This window comes from Fundulus heteroclitus, unplaced genomic scaffold (assembly GCF_011125445.2).
Source record: "Fundulus heteroclitus isolate FHET01 unplaced genomic scaffold, MU-UCD_Fhet_4.1 scaffold_193, whole genome shotgun sequence".
In the NCBI taxonomy this organism is placed as follows: Eukaryota; Metazoa; Chordata; class Actinopteri; order Cyprinodontiformes; family Fundulidae; genus Fundulus; species Fundulus heteroclitus.
Window position 1 is genome coordinate 148,507 of NW_023396605.1, and position 17,447 is coordinate 165,953.

The following is a 17,447-nucleotide window of genomic DNA, read 5'->3' on the forward strand; positions in this document are numbered from 1 at the left end:
TTATTACATTTGTGCTACAATTAATTTGTTGCACCAATGATTTTGTGTATTTTACACACGAACAACCCTAATGAGTAAAGAGTCCAAGTGCTAGAGGAAAAAGCCAACATGCGTATTTCACCTTGCCTAGTTTTGACTTATGTGCCTTTGCTGTGCTGGTTCGGTAACATATCATAAAAATTTTATCATAAAAAATGTGAAAATAATCATTGAAACACATAACCTAAAGCCAATTGATTGATTTAGAGAATAAATAAATCTTACATTTAGTAATTTACAATATCCTAGAGGCAATTCCTGCACACACTGGTTCATTATTTACACTGAAGGGCCAGTGGGTGACCTGAAATTCATAGGTCATCACAAACGTGAACATATAGCCAGAGAAAAAATAATCAATAAAGCCATTTCAATCGTTAAATGTTTATTTTAAAATATAAAAAAGTCACATCAAATTACTTCTCCAAAAAAAGAAAGACATTAAAAAGACACATTAGAAATCCATCAAGTCTTCACTTGCAGTATCTGTCTGCTTTCATTTTGCTCCTCCTGCAAACCAACAAAAAGACATTTAAAACTTACTTTACTGTAGACATTTTTACAATATATAAAATACCAATATGTATATACTGTATGTATATATATATAAGAATTACTGCTGATATTAAACTCCACAACAAAAAGGGAAACATTTCTATATTGGAATGTCCTTACTATTTGTATAATTTTAATATTTTCATGTAAAGAACATATTTTTCTCTTCAACCCATTGCTAATATAAAAGTTGTTGAATATGTTTTGTCATATTTACGTAATCATGTCTCAATAAGACAAGAGATCAAACAAATCTGTTAGATATGTTAGCTAATCTTTTTTAAAACAAATCCCTTTATTTAAAACATCTTAAACCAAACCTTTAAGTGCTACATAGTTGTTTTCTTCAAGTTCAAAATTAGGAGTTACAACATTTTAAAATACTGGACAATAAATTTAGCTGCAGCTGAAAAAAAACTGAAAGCAGAAGACAATAGATTGATAAAAAGTCGGATTATTTCTGATACATACAGCGCCGTGTAAAGTATTAATACTGTCAGCTGAACTTTGTCAGAGTTTGTCACGTTAAAACCACAAACTTCAGGCATTTTGGGAGAATAGAGAATAATTGTGAAAATTGTTGCATCCCTTTTTATTCAACCCTCTTTACTTTGATACTCCTGAACACAATCGAGTGCAGCCAGTTTCTTCACCTAAATAGAGTCCACCTTTGCGTCATTTAACCTCGGTATAAATGCAGCCGTTGTGTGAAGACCTCAAAAGGTTTGTTGGAGAACAACCAGGACCATGAAGACCAAGAACCACAGCAGACCACAGTTCATGTGGGAGAATGTGTCGTACGAGTAAAAGGTCGTGTGAAGCAAAGATAATGCTGCACATCACCGAGAACAGCGGTTACCAATGTGGGGGTCGGGGACCCTCCGGGGGTCGTGAGACACCATGTGGGGGTCGCAAGACGATCCAAATTCCTGACTTTACAATGTCAGGAACATTTAAACAGGAACATTTAAACACTTGTTTAAATGTAGCAAATTTATGCCTTTAATCTGGGAAAAGTATTTTATTCTCCAAAATCTACCACCATTCAACATTCAAAGTTTTTCTTCTCACAAACATGTAAAATTAATCAAATTTTTTTTAGTTTCTTTTGTGGAAATTTATTCCTCTGTGGCCACTTTTTTTTTAATGAATTAACTATTCGTAGCCGTAATCCAATTAATGTTATAGCCGTAATCCAAGTTCTTGGGTCTAAATTACGAGAATAAAGTCACACAGTCTTTTGCTCAATCATTTCAAAGTCCTGATGCTAATAATAATTTGATGCTGATGAAGTATTTCCTTATTTGTGAGACTGATACCAAAGTACAACTTCACAAGTTGCTCAACATTTCTCCATTGAGAAATGCCCTTGAGCCCTCTGGTGCGGAGTTTCCATTCGTCACTGACATAATCTCCAGTCTGACTAACGTACGGCTCCATCGAGCGGTTGAACCAGAGATCAGATGTGGCTGCAGGGTACTTAACAGCTGCTCCTCTTCCTCCTCAACCAGCTCTACCGCCGCTTCAACATTAGAAATTTCCTCCATTTTCTCAACCTCACCGTCTTTTTCTTTTCTGGTTCTAGACTGGATGGGTTGGAGTCACATGGCTGCAGACTGTACAGCGCAGCGTCTTAAAGGAACATGACCATAGCCTACTCGTAGAAACAACTTTTCCTTTAATTTTTTCAAATTAAAGGAAATTTTTCCTTTAATTTTTTCGGTTATTGTCGGAAATTTCAGTGTCAATAAATTTTTAGTTTATCGTCTAGTTTAAACTATGTTTACATATAAATCCTCCCTTTCCCCAAAAAGATATAAAATAAAATCTGTCTATAGCTGTGTACATCTGCTTAACGCATATCCTAAAAGATGTGTAGCTATAACTGCAGTGTGAGGGCTGAAAACAAATGCACACCGCACATTTCAGATTTTTCTCTGTAAGGAATGCAGCATTTTGAGCCACTTGGTGTTGGTCCACCACATAAAAACCCAATAAAACAGTTTGAAGGTTGTGGTTGTAACATGTCAAGCAGTGTTTACCAGCTTATAAAAACGAATCATTGGACAAATGCCTACAATAATTACACAAAAACCACCCAGTCTTATTTCCCAGAAATTGATGGAAAGAAATGAAAGGAAGGAACCATAAAATCCTGTTTTGGATCAGTACCATTTTTATTCAAATTGAATCAGCCGGCTGTGGAAGACGACACATCCACAGTGTCCGACAGCGTTCCTGCAGACTGCAATTTCTGGATTTATTTATTCACATTCTTTGTAGCATGCTGGACATCTGAGTGCAAAATATCCTTGCTTAAATAGATTTAGTTGGTTCTGTGAATCCCAAAGCAACCGGAGCAGAAAAATCCTTTGCTGATTTTTTTTACATCTAAACAAACTAAGAGCAGCTCTATTTCAAAATCTGTAACTGTTCTGTTTGCCAAATAACAGAATATCCTTCATTAAATGCAAATTATATAAACCACACTTTTTGCTTTAAGAACCTTTGTGCGTTTGTTTCATTGCAAAAAAAAAAAAAATAACATGAGGGATAAAGCGGTTCGGAAAATGGATGGATGGATGTTTAGTATCTTAACCACAGGAACAGTTTAACCTGAACTTGTCTGAAGTCTAAAAAGTGTTAAAATGGACCTTTTGTGATTTCTGTCAAGGAATATGCCCTCATGTAATTATGAATCATGTGTAACTGCTAAAATACATTAAGCAGTATTCGATTTTTGCCATTCTGAAAATTATAGTTTAGTTATAGGAAATAGTTTAATTTTTTTTCATACTCATCCAGACTCGGAAAAGGGTCAAATAAAATGTTTGCCTTTTTTCCAGAGGTTGAAACTTAGGAAATGGGAACCCTGTGCATACTTTCGCTTTCATACCTGTCCAGCAAAGCTTCGTGAAACTTTCCATCCGTCCTGGCCTTCTTCAGCGTGGAGGCGTCGCCTTCGTTAACCCTGAGCCGCCTGTCTTGAAAACTCTGAAACTTCTTCCTGTGACACAGAGAATAAAAACTTCCCAGTTGTAACGGAAGACTCTGCAAACATAGAGGGTGCTCCTGATTTCACGAGCAGCTCAATAAAAAAAACAACAATCAGATCAAGACGAACGGGGCAACCGTGCATGTCGGCAGCGGCAGCCATGTGGTGCGTTATAATTCAGGCAGCGGGACAATTAGGCGGTGAAGTTACCTTCCAATATCACTAAAATATCTCCAACAGTGCTCGAAACAGCCCGAGGCCTTTTCCGTGCGAAACTTCTTCTGACGTTTAGTTTCTCTTCGCTCAGCCGGTGTTTTATGATTACCAGACTGCACTCCGTCTTGAAAGGCGTTTTCACGAGCTAAACACTACATCACGACACGGGGCTCAAGGGCAGCCATTATCAACGTGTCAGCATGATGAGTCCATTCTCCTAACATTCATCTAAAACAAATAACAGAGTGGGAACACAATCTAAAGCGTGCCAACCGAAAAGGAGGAGGAAAAAAAAAAAAAAAAGAAAGAAAAGGAAACTGCCTCAGACGTATTGCGTGCAACTTTAATAGGCTGCAGACAGGCTGCATAAAACAACAGTGAGAAGCTGAAATGTGGTGTTACTTTCTCCCTCATCACACTAACTGCAGGCCGATGGCACCTTTGAGTGATGGCACCGACGGGGCGGATGCTTAAAGGCGTGATCTCATTCAAGCGAGCAGTTTTGCTGTCAAAATCATGCTGGATGTGAAAACAAAGTAAAAGAAAAAATCTATTTATTTACCCCCCCCCTCCGCCTCCAATCTGAATAAAAAGCCTGAACGCTTGGCTCTGGAGGAGGCGACAAGGTGTTTCTGCTTAGACTATAAAATGTCAAAGTGTACTGAAACAAACGACGCCATTACGCATCCACCGTCACAGCGGCGTTTAGGACAAATTGCACGAGCAGTATGGATTTAATGACACGCGCCGACACCAGAAACAACGCTGCCGTCTAAACAAAAACAGTTTAACTCAGTGCAACAGCTGAGGAAAACAATTACGGGACGTCTGCGATGATATCTCTCTCTAAACCACGGCACTTCAGCTCCTACTAACACGCTTCCAGTGACTTTGTTGCTCTGTGCTGAGCTGTTAGAACCTCGCTGCAATGAGGTGAAATTAAAATATTTTTTAAACGGATTATTTCATTACACCTTCTTACCACAGCTCCCTTTCAATTAATCAAACTTTATGAGCGATGCAACTTTCATATAACTGTGCAGCAATAAGCTCCATATTGTTTCCACTATCCCTCCTCTAGACACGTCCATGTCGCTTCCATTTATGTTGAGGCGCTTATTATGCCGTTTGTATTTTATGGATATGCAGTTTGCAAATATTGGGATAAAACAGTATAAATAGCATAAATATAGCCTCAGTACTGGGCGCGATGACCAAATATAAACAGATGTGGCGCCATCTAGTGACAGTATTACAGAACTATCATAAGGCCGGTTTGCTTAATTAATAAATCAAAATTAAATAATGCCGGACCGAGCCTGACCCTCTGCAACGCCTCGCAGTGAAGTGCCATCTCAGCGTGATCGAAGACCAACCGTTATTAATTAAATAAAATAATCTACAGCAACTTTAAGAGCCTCATATCAGAACGTTTACTTACTTCAGTCAACTCTGTGGTCACATCTGAGCCTCTGCAGGTTTAGCGTCTGCTTTAGGGTACATCAACATTCATACTGTATTCACAGCAATATTTCAGTCTTTTCCCTCTTGGAATCATGTATTTTTTTTGTGTTTTTATCCACTAGATCGTGGAACATTCTTGATTGTTTTTCGCTGGGAGATGCTAACAGCCGTTAGCCGCTTCCTTGTTTTAACCCCTGCTGCGCATGCGCAGTACGTACTTCTGTTAAAATCGTAACTAAACACGAAAGACTTCATTTACTAACAAACTGAGCAAAAGCAAAGCATAAAGCACCAAAATAACAACTAATACGCCAGCAGGATGTGATAATATTTCATAGACACTTTGTATACAACCAGAGTAAGCTACTGATGTATAAATTAAAACAAAAAGTAAAATAACGTGGCTATGAACCTTTAATTCAGCCCTGTGCGGAGGAGAAGTAAAAAAATGCTCAAACCCAACGGCCACATATTAGGTCATATGGCAAGTTGTGCGTGTATTTTATCCTACAGCAGTGAAATTCATTCTACATTTTGCCTACCCCTGTCTGGTTTGCCATACTTGCTCTGTGACACCTGAGGCAGATTAATAAACAGTTTACTACGCTAGCAGGAACCCTTGCTCTGAACAAGCAACATCTAGTGTTCAATTAGTGTCATAACAAGGGCAAGAGTGTTCCAATGGCTTATTTTTTTCTACTTTTATTTGACATGAAGTAAACACCAAAATAACCTAATAGATTTTGTTCTCGTTTTATTACAAGAAAGGCATTTTTTTTCTGTTTTAAACTGAAATGTTTTGTTTTAATATATAGCCAGTAAGGCCAAGTCTAGTTCAAACAGGCTGATAATAGCTGAAATGTCTTTTATCTTCCTGCTTCCCTGCTCTACATAGACTGCTACCTCTGAAGACGGTTTATTTTGTGTTTAAAAGAGACTAAAACAAACCTTACAAACAAATGCTATATTTAGCATTTTGTCGTTGTTGAACTATCACCACACCTTCAATCTGTTTTTAAATGCAAAGAACTGAAGTCCTTCCCATTGCTGGGGACCAATATAAAAAAGAAATACAAATTTTTTTACTTTTTTCCTCTAATTTGATTCACATATTGATTTCAATAATTTACAATAGAGAAACAAAAAAGGTTCAAAACATAATAGATCATATACTCCAATAATCTAGCAACACCTTATGCCTCTTTATTAACTTCAACCTTTCATCTTAAAATAAAGGTTGCAAAAATAATAGTGGATTGCGTATTTTGATCCCTAGATAAAACTTGCATTTAAATAGCATTAAAACATCCTCTTTAAACTGACCCAATTATAAAGTAAGGTTCTTCTGTTGATTTTTTTTCTCTCTATCAGCTGCAGACCAAAAGAAAAAGGTCTGACAATCACTGACGTAACGTGAATCCTGCTTGTGCATGAATGAGCAACATTTGGGGATAACTTACACGTAATTGACCTCACAGGATTTCACATTTCCTCTGTCCTCATCTGCAATGTCATCTTTGTGCTTGACTTCTCGTTCGGTGTTAGTCCGGATCTAGTCATCGGTGGGAGAGAAAGCAAAGAGAGAATAAATAACAACAGCCTGACCCTCCCTTAAGTCAGGTGGCTAACATCCCCCCCCGCTTCTCTTTAACCAGTCAAGTCCCTGCAGAGACCGCATGGGCAAAAGATTCAGAGGATTAACATGAATCCTTGGAGGAAAACGAAACACAATCTATCACCTTCAGCATCTCGCTGTCTCCTGCTGTCTTGTTCTTGGCCACAATGTCTCCATCGTCACTGTAGGAGATGAAACAGCTATTTGAAGCCAGCAGAGCCATTTTTCCCTGAGGCAGAGGAGGGTGAAAAAAATAAATAAATAAAACAGCTGAGATTAAACACAATTGCAGTGAGACGGGTTGTTGTGACAGAAACATGGAAAATACCAGATCTTTGATGTAAAAGACGTTTGAAGACTGAAAGGTTTTAATAAGGCACCAAAACAAGCAATGGACTGTCAAGGCAGCATGAAGAGTTGATTGTTTATCACCCAGGCTAATTTTTACCTGTCATCCTCAGCCTAGGCACCGAGAAAATAACAAAGCGCATCTAAAAAGATAAAATCTTCGTCAAATCATTTGATATGAAAACCAGGAAAACACAAAAGTGAAGTTTCTGAAACTTTAAATTATTTCAAACTAATATTTCTACCGTCAATATTTGCACCCATCACACATGTTAGGCCCCCTGGTGAAGGCATGTAAAAGGCTTCAAAATAAACTAATCTTAAATTAAAGCTTTTTCTTTATGTTTGAGATTATGCAACAATGAAAACAGATTATTTTATTTAGTCTTGGCACGGCGCTGACATTGAGCCCTAAAACAGGAGTGTCCCAGTTCAGCCCAGGGGCCAACGTGACCTTTAGCACTATGGCATAAATCTGGGCCCCCAGCGGATGAGGCTGATGTTGACGGACACCTTTTATTATTATTTTAAAGAGTAATAAAAAGAATAAGACATTTTATTGTTATTTTATAGAATAATAAATAAAATAAGACATTTTCGAAATATTTTCACTAAAGTGTATCTTCTGTATTCTTCTATGCTCTTAAATGGCAAATGTTAGCAACAGAACAAACTTTTTTTTCCTGCTATTAGCCATGTTGTTTTATTTTTTTTTACTTTCACCCCCACCCACCCCAAAAACAACAACACAGCAAGTAGGGCCAAAAAAAACCCATTTCCAGCAACTTTTTACTCAAAAACAGACTTGGGCGTACCCATCCATTAGAACAGGCTGAATATAGCAAAAGGTTGGAGAAGGAAGCTCTCGCTTTTGTTAAGGCAAATGTCTGATCACTTTTGTCCTTTTCTACGAGGACCCGGCTACTTTATACTTCATAACAATTACTGAATAAATAATTTTATTCACAATAAAATTATCATTTTGAGTTTTAAGTTGGAATAAAAAGGCCCCTAAGCACGTTTTACTTGCCAATGTTTACCTGGGTGAAAACGTTTCAGCTGCACTCTCCTAAAGGAAATAATTTAGTTACACTAAAATGGGAAGAATCTGTGATTGCCTCGTCTTCCTGATCTTGACACAATCTCATAATGTTTTAATTTTTTACAAACATTCAGAATAATTTACTAAATAATGAAGCCACATTGTGAAGTAAATGATTGCAAACAATTAAAAGAAACTAAGAGGAAATCCCTACAGTCTGTTGGAAAAAGGTAATTAGGTATAAAACTATTTCTGTATCACTGAAAATGCCTTCAGGTGTAAGTCTGGAAAACACCGACATCCAGGCTCCAGTTGAGTCTAAAACATTTAACATTTAAAAGAAGTTTCTCATGGCTAAAATAAAATAAATCGCTATAACAGGAAAGGAAATACAACAGCGTCTCACATTTGTAGCTGTTCCTTAAGGTCAGGACAGAAAAACATCCTGAAAATGAACGCAACCCAGTTGTCTCTCAGAAATGAACAAAAGAAGCACTGAAAGATCTGCTCACATCCTGGAAGACGGGTTCCCATTGTTCTCTGGAGCCGATGGCATCGGAGCGCCCTATCACCAAACCGTCAGAGCTGATGCCCAGATATTTCCCATATCCAGATTTCAAAGCAATCCTTCAAAAAACAAAAAACAAATACCACATTCATTCCTGCTGCCTTTCCTTGGAGAAATGTTTTCTTGATGGCAACAAAGGAGTCTGAGACGTAACGCAGACACAAAAAGCCTAATAAACAGCTCTGTAAGCGAGTCGTCAGACCAGCAGCTACAAATCTTCAGAAAAACTCCTGAGCAGAACGGAGGGACGATACTGGCGCGTTACAACGTGCGTTTTGTCTTGGTGAACTCACCGCGCGTCTGACAGTTTGATGGCGGTAAACTGTTCCGGCGGGTCCGGTCCCTCGTCATCTGAAACATGGCAGACATTTAAAAAGGCTTCGTCAGCTCAAAGTTACCCAGCGCATGTGTGAAAACATTTCTGCTATATTTCTATGTACATTAACTAGATCCTTACGACATGCTTCATGTTTCATTCATTCCTAAAATTAGTAACACCCACCACCTTACTGGGTGCTGTACTGATCCGTGTCAGCAAACAGTGGCTTTTTTGTTTTACTAAGTTTCCTTCTAAAAATGCAAATATTATTATTAATTTCTGGAAATGTTCCCCTTTTATCCACACAGCTGTGCATGAGGAGGAGTCCCCAGGCAGAAATCCTCAGCAGTTTGATTACAACATGTTTCCAAAGCAGACATGAGCTGAATAGGTCTGAAGTGTTGGAGTAATTCCAGTTACTGTGGATAAATCAAGGGTTTGGATGCCCTGCGATGCTTCGTCGTAAGTCACAGGAGCAAAAGCAAGATGCATGTCCAGCTGATGAGATGACGCCAAGGGGCTACCGCGCAACCGGCAGAAAAGAAAGACTCAAAGTTCTTTAGGTTGCTGAATGCTCTCTGTGAAGTTAGAGACACTGTCTGCAACATTTTTGTTCATAAGAAAATAATTCATAAGAACCTAGCCTGAAGTTTGATTAATTAATAAATTATGTGTTAATGACACCCAGACGCTGCAAGAAGATTTCTGACAGACTTTATTGAAACCGAACCTACAGTATCATGCATTTAGCATGACTGGATAAGCCAGTGGTTTCCAAAGTGTGTGGGGTTAGTGTGACTGCAGGGGGGGTCATGGTAGAAAATTACTTGAAAAATTACCAATTTTGAGAAAAAAAAAAAAAAAAAAAAATTCTCTCTCTCTCTCTCTCTCTCTCTCTCTCTCTCTCTCTCTCTCTCTCTCTCTCTCTCTCTCTCTCTCTCTCTCTCTCTCTCTCTCTCTCTCTCTCTATCTCTCTATAAAAATAAAATAAATAATATATATATATATATATATATATATATATATATATATATATATATATATATATATATACACACATAGCAATGTTGAATTTAATTACACAGTAAAATAGTTCAACTTAGAACAATTACACTTTCAAGGTGGTATTTTTGTGATTAAAAGAAGATTGCAGTTTATTTTGTTGCCGTATGTTTTACTGCAGTTGGCTCTCCTTTGCTCTACTGTTGAAAATATTGGTTGGAGGAGGACGTGACAACTTTCTTTTAAATCACAGGGGGGCCCCCCACCATGAAAGGTTTGGGAGCCGCTGGCATAAGCAATGATCACAGCGTAATCTTAATCAGAGAATGGGAAGAGCAGTCCTCAGGTTGCCTACTGACTCCTCAGAATGACTAGACAGGTGTTTTAGATAAGTTCAGTTCATTTAACATTTTCACATAGTTCATACAGTTTTTGTGTGGTTCACGTGTGCTCTGTTATGCAGGCAGGTCAACCAACCTTTACTGATGGAGCACGTCACACACCCAAAGTGCTGCACAGGTCCATAAAATGTATAAGAAAAAAACAACAACAACCATAAAATAATGACAAATGAGACACAAACACCCACGATAAGCCAAATAAACCAAAGAAAATAACTGTAAAAACAGCATCAATCCATTTTCTATCCAGCAGGACCTCCAGCGTTCATTGAGCAAGAGGCGGGTCCACCCTGGACGGGTTGGCAGCTCATCACAGGGCAACACAGAGAGACAGGCTCCTCAAGGTCATTTGGAGGGACCATTTAACCTAACAGTCATGTTTCTGGACTGTGGGAGGAAGCTGGAGTACCCAGAGAGAACCCACGCCTGCACAGGGAGAACATGCAAAAAGAGGGCTGGGATTCAAACCCAAGACCTTATTGCTGCAAGGCAACGGTGCTACCGACTGGGCAGCCCTTGTAAAATCAGTAAGTAAAAGAAAATAAAAAACTAATAATAAGAACAGCCTGATATTTCTGCTCCACTCGAATTAGAAGCCGGGTTAAAAAAATATGGATGTTTATATGTGCAGAAAGGTTACAGTCTCCTAAAAAAAGAGTTTTTGTTACAGTCATGAGTGTTAAACTCATGACTGTAACACAAAGCCAAGGCTTTCAGAAACTTGCAGTCCCTCAGATCTCAGCATAAAGCTGGAAAACTGATGACAGATGGATGAAGCTACAGTAAAATGCTAATTATGGTCATAATTTTGAGTTTTTGAGCACCCATGTTGGCATCTTTTAGGCTATACTGACCAGCGGCTACTGTGTGGCCGGTTGTGCAGTTTTCAAAAATCTAAAACTCCCAGTACAGTCTGAGCAAACATCCTGTGAAAAAGAGACAATCTCTTGTCTTTTTTTCTACACTGGAAGCGTTTGCTCTCTTTCATCTCTTACAAACGGGCTTATAAGCATGCAGAGTATGAAGGCCCACTAAGGGAATTGGATGTTCTTGCTAAACACGGGCAGAATTAATTGTCTGCGGCGTCTTTTCCAGGGCAGACTGATTCAATGAGCCCTACTCTGTCAGAAGTGCCTACAGGTAGATCGAAGTAATACCTCAGCATTAGCTCTGGCCTTCTCCTCAACTCAGCTCCTGTTCAATCTTTTTTTTTTTTTTACCTGGTATCTGACTTCACCACTTACGCTTTTAGCTACTTTGTGGCCTCAAGCCAAAAGCTAACTTTATTCCCACAAAGCACACTTAGCATAAAACCCAGTTTAGGTTTTTGCTTCTCTGGTGGAACGACAGCTGCTGACATTGCTAAAACTTTTAACATCCAAGTCTTTGCTCAGCTCTCACTAGAATCTATAATTGGTTAAAAAAAAAAGAAAAAAACTGATTGGGATTTCAGCTCTGTACTTTATTTGGCCTTTCTGGACTGGGGAGGACGGTAGTCTCACAATTTTGGGAACCAAAATCTGGATTTTGGTTCCCATCACCCACTGGAACAAAAACTGCCTGTTACCAGAACTCTGAGCTGTCGGGCAGACAATGTAGGGCTGGGGGATATGGATTAAAAAAAATAAATCTTCGATTTTATCATACCAAATCCGATTAATCGATTTTTTCCTCCTTTTTGTTTCATAAAAAGAAATTATTTTAAAACCTTGCTTTTATGTCAAGCATTTCGTCAGGGAGTTGACCTGAATTCAAAGTGCAACTAAAAACAAGCTGTGAAACATGCTTGTAAAAACAAGATGGCAGCCGTGCCATTATAAACAATGAAAATATAACAAAACATTTGCTGCTAGTGGTATTACACATTGAGCTAAGAACAGGCTTCACTGCACTTGTGAACTTCAAACTAAGTAAAAAAAAAAAAAAAAAAAGTAAATGAAGTACCTCGTATTATGGTAAAAAAAAGTTTCTACTTCACAATATTTTGACAATACATTTGTCTAAACATATATTCAGCATCATGCTGTTCTCTTCATGGAAACCCAATGAGTGTATTGGCAAAATAAAATCCAGATTTTCCAAAAATGAAATCTTAAAGAACTGTAAATTCAAATTAATCGATTAAATCGATTAATCGCCCAGCCCTAGGACAACGTTCCCATCGATGCAGAAGAGAGACAGAAAGAACACAAGCCCGTCAGGAAATCACTTCAAGCATGTGGTTGTCCAAACTGGGCCTCAGAGGAGACAGAGGCACAAAACAACTGTCACTCCACATGTGGCAGGAGCTTCTGAGAGAGAAAAACGCAGGAAAAGCTTTTCACAGTAAAACATATTTTAACCCTAACAACGCCGTCAACGACTGGTTCACCAAGAGAGAAACCGACGCTGAACTAAGAGCGAGGGGTCATGGTTTCAGCTTTCCAGCATCTAGAACTCAAACACCAAAACTCAGTCCAGAGAAATTACACGAGCGGCCTCATCTGGATTCAGTTAAACAAGTAAACCACCAAAATAATCAGCTCAAGCTTAGCATTAATACTAGTATTTCCTTATTCGTGAAATATACCAAAGTATAACTCTGATGGAGCGGGAAAGCTGCAGGTTTTTGTAAGACGTCTTTATTCTCGTAATTTTGTTACTTTATTCTTATACCCCCTCCCCCCCAATGAAAAATAAATAAACCACAAAAATAATCAGTTTGGGAACCGCTGACTTAGATGACAGACTATGTACACAGGTATGTTTATTTTCCCCCACAGTAGTAGTAGCGTTGCTAATGGTGACATTTCTGTTAGAAGAAATCAGAAAGTAAATATTCAACAAAATGAAATCAGCTTCATCCACAACAGGTTAGAGCATCAGAAACGATATATTCGCCATCTTCGTTCCTGTCTTTGTTAGACTGCCGGACAGCGAGGAGGCTAAGCTAACAGCTTTGCTGAGGGATTACAGGGACTCAACAGGCCGCAGTGTTCGGTTTCCAAAACAAAAATGGCAACAAGGACTGCTCAAGAAAAAAAATACGCAAACCCTGTTACACCCGGGGACATTTCTAATAACCTACATATAAATCTACTCCATCATCGACGCTTTCATGAATTCTGTATCAAAAATAATTATTGGTTAGAAATTCCAATAATTTTAGGCACTGGTGTCATCTCAAGGAAGACTGGTCCATTCATTTACAATTATATAAAATTACAGTTCCGTCCAATTTCAGTTCAAATCAACGCAGTTTATTCTAATACCATACAGTCACATATATACCATTCAAACCTAATTACTGGTACATTACAGTACAACCAAATTCAGTTGACAATACAACACCACTTGGTAAAACTTTGTCTTTCTGGAAGCTTAGCTGATTGCATTGTCATTGATTCGGTGCTTCATTTATTTTATTTAGCTAGTTCTAATTTTTTTTCTTACTAACTGTTAAATTACATTTTCTGACTGGACTGGGTTACACAACATTTGTAAGACATGCATTTGCAATATCATACAGATATTGTGAAACTAGTTGTGACTAACCTGCGTTTTCCTCATCATAGTCTCCTCACTAATCTCCTCCAGCTTTAAGTTCTTAAATCTACATTAGGCTTAGACTAGGGCTGGATGATATAGAAAAAACAAAACATATTGATAAAATAGAAATCAAATTGATCGATATCGATAATTATCAACAAATTCAAAATATATATTTTAAGTGCTGCCCTGGCCATTTTATGCTGTTTTGACCTATTTTTAGATACAGAACTCACAGCCTCAACCCTTTATTCAACCAACTTTTCTCTGAACTCTTTGAAGGGGGCGGAGCTTGGTGATGAGCATTCCTGGGTCTCCGTTTGTGATTGGTTGGGAGGATGTAATGACTGTAATATTAACCTACATGGTTAGAATGCAAAAGTAAGGAAAACTGTTATTCTATTGAACTTCTTATTGACACTTTTTTCCTATCATCGATATACGTCGATTGATCAATATATATTGTTACTGAATTATCGTCCAGCTCTAGCTTAGAGACCAAGTGCAGTAAATTTCCATGCAACTGGGCAGATTTCTTTATTTATATACACAGCTAAAAGCTTAAAAGGTAACAGTTTAATAAATATTGCACCCAAGCAGGCCTTTGTGACTGTACTATTACCCACAATGACATTGTGATGACAGCTGCAATGTGATATAATGTGCAGCTCCCATAAGAAATTTAACTTTAAGGTGTACAGAAAATACACATGAGCTGCATGAATGAACTAAACCCTGGATGTTATTATTGGATTATCTCTCTTCATACCTCCATGTGGGGCACCAAGTGTGAAGAGTCCAGTGTCCAGGGCATGAATGTACGAGTTGTTCTGCATCTCAATGGCGACCGTTCCCACAATGTCTCCAAAATTACCGACACACCACCATCCACCTAGGGAGCAGAAAAACCCAAGTACTTTAGGAGGGCAAAAGAATTTGGTACATTCACGGAGACGTTATATCCTATATTTAATACAGTCTTACCTGTTTTGCTTTACATTAAAAACAGTGAAACTTAGATTGGCAATAAGTAGAATCTTGTAAATGCAGTCTGATCGTTTTAAGTCCTTCATTTTGTGTATGTTGGTATTCACATTTAATCATACCCCATATTTCAAAATGAGGTTTATTTTCAGCCAGTTATGAGTTTAGTTTATGTTTTATTATACAAGCAATTAACATGATAAATTTTGAATAAATTTTGATTTAGAGACCAGGTCTGGGAACATAACATGAGATGTTCAGAAATAAAACTAGATGTGGTTGGGCAATAGAGCTTAAAGGTGAATGCCTCTCGTTTTTTCCAGACTGGATAGAGATACTCTACATCTAAACATATTTTTGATACAATAAAACAGTTGAATACAATAGAATATTAAGCCTTTTAATTCTGTCAACTGTTATCTGATGAAATCCATTAAAATGTGTTTTTATGGCCGCAAAAATCCTAATTTAACACTTAAACCCTAATTAACATGTATGTATTTTTTACGCGTATCAGAAGGCACAATGAATCAGACATGGTGATTGAAATGGCACCTAGAAAGACAATACACACATTTGTGCTTGTGATTTTAACTGTCCTTAAATGTAAAATCATCTAGAAAAACAAACAAATTTTCTTTTTTTGGCGATGGGAGTAGCTCATATGACAATATTAGACAGTAAAGGATAAGAATATGTTGAAGGTCTGCCAAAGCAGAAATATTGTCATATCATTTATAAACCCCATTACATCCATTTCTGCTCAGTGCTCTTGTGCAAATTTACAGTTTTATTTCTCACTTTTTCTTTTAGCTTTTTGAACTACTATTGATGTAGAAAGAGTACACTTACCCCCAATGCTCGTTTCCTCTTTAAAGTACCTTTTTTGAGTTTAGCTACTGAATTCAGTTCAGCTCCTAAGTATTAATGTCAGTTGTGTTTATCCAAACCTTTTTTTTTTTTAGATATTTTGGGCCTAAACACTCTGTTATGTATTTTTCTTTAAGGTCAAAGTAAAGCTGGCTAAGTGATGTCAACTGGTTCTGATTTCTGGTAGTCAATGCTTGTAAAACGTTTTTCAGAAGGAATAATTAAGTTTAGGCATGGGAACCTATTCATAATAACAGGTTTAAACTCAATGCATTTAAATTAAAGCTAGGACACATTTAGATTCAGCATCTGTTCTGCTGTAAATGCAGCATAGTTTAGTTATAGTCTTTAAACCATCTCCAGACCCAACATTGTGCAATGGGGGAATTTATAGCATCATACATACCAATAATATCTAGCTTATCTTGATCATTAGCGGATTTTCTCTTATCTTTGTGCTTCTTCTTTTTTCTGTTGGAGAAAAAGAAAATGTAAACTTAATTTCTTTATCACATTTACACACACGTGTAGACCTGAACATATTTCTAAACCAAGATTATAAAATCAAATGGCTAATTTCAGGGAAAGCTCATCGACACAGAAAACAAAACCTCTCACATTGTGTCACCATTATTGCTTTGTTTTTTTACTTTTTTTTTTGGAAATACCATTATTGAAGAACCACTAACGATTTAGTAATCTTGTTGTTTATAGAGGTTCACATGTGTGCGTTAGTGCAGTCCTTTCAAGTTAGCGTTTCTAATATAGTTTAAATGACAGCTGTTAAAATAAGTCAAAATGGACACGTTTGAAATTGAAAGTGGTAAACACAGCGAACTAATGAGCTCAAAAGCTAGCATAATAGCCATCTCTAGATATGACTAACTAATCAACTAACTAACGAGTTATTCTTGAATTAAACAGTTACAATTAGAAAAAAATATGTTGAACTAACTAAAAAGAGATATTTTAACTCGTAGTTAGTTATAGCGTTCCGTGATTTTGAACGTCACAATCGAGGCTAGCGCTTTAGCTAAAACTAAAAAAGAGACATATGTGAACCTGCAAACAACACGACATCTAAGTACCAAATGCTACAAACAAAGACGAACACTCACCCTTTATTTTGTCCTTTCAAAACAAGTTTAGTTGATTTTACGTGTGAATATTCAGACATATTTTCCACTTAGCGGCTAGTAAACTAGTAAACACTGCTATTTAGGAGTTAGCCTACGGAAGCCGGGAAGGTCCATCCTACCCGTACGAACCATTCGCAAACCGCTTAGGACTTTTAAGATAAGATAAGTTTTATTTGCCATTGCACGCAGCATTGCAACAAAACGGCGTTGTTTCCCGGATTGAAAATAAAACAAACGGACACAAAATAATAAAGTAAAACTAAGTCTTAGATTAAATAACAATAAAATAAGAATAAAGCGGGTCAAGAGTTATTGAGAAGATGGCATCCATGTGATTTAGACATAGATACACATAATTGTGG

At 37.5% G+C, this 17,447-nt stretch overlaps 1 protein-coding gene across 1 annotated transcript; it reads right to left on the bottom strand.

Moving 5' to 3' along the window:
• Positions 1-414: 414 nt before the first annotated feature.
• Positions 415-17,207, bottom strand: frg1 (FSHD region gene 1). The gene is made up of 9 exons (XM_012869635.3): positions 17,065-17,207; positions 16,353-16,417; positions 14,862-14,984; positions 9,136-9,193; positions 8,787-8,901; positions 7,009-7,113; positions 6,730-6,821; positions 3,491-3,601; positions 415-549 (listed from the first exon to the last, which is right to left on the bottom strand). The coding sequence occupies exons 1-9, from the start codon at positions 17,121-17,123 to the stop codon at positions 513-515; spliced, it is 765 nt and encodes a 254-aa protein (XP_012725089.2). The 5' UTR covers positions 17,124-17,207; the 3' UTR covers positions 415-512.
• Positions 17,208-17,447: the final 240 nt, after the last annotated feature.

Bases quoted from the DNA above. Each gene is read 5' to 3' on its own strand.
- frg1 (XM_012869635.3), bottom strand. From the start codon at position 17,123: ATGTCTGAATATTCACACGTAAAATCAACTAAACTTGTTTTGAAAGGA. The intron at 14,985-16,352 runs GTATGTATGATG...TCTGCTCCCTAG, and splicing joins AGATAAGCTAGATATTATTG to GTGGATGGTGGTGTGTCGGT. The intron at 3,602-6,729 runs GTAAGTTATCCC...TCTGTGTCACAG, and splicing joins TCCTGTGAGGTCAATTACGT to GAAGAAGTTTCAGAGTTTTC.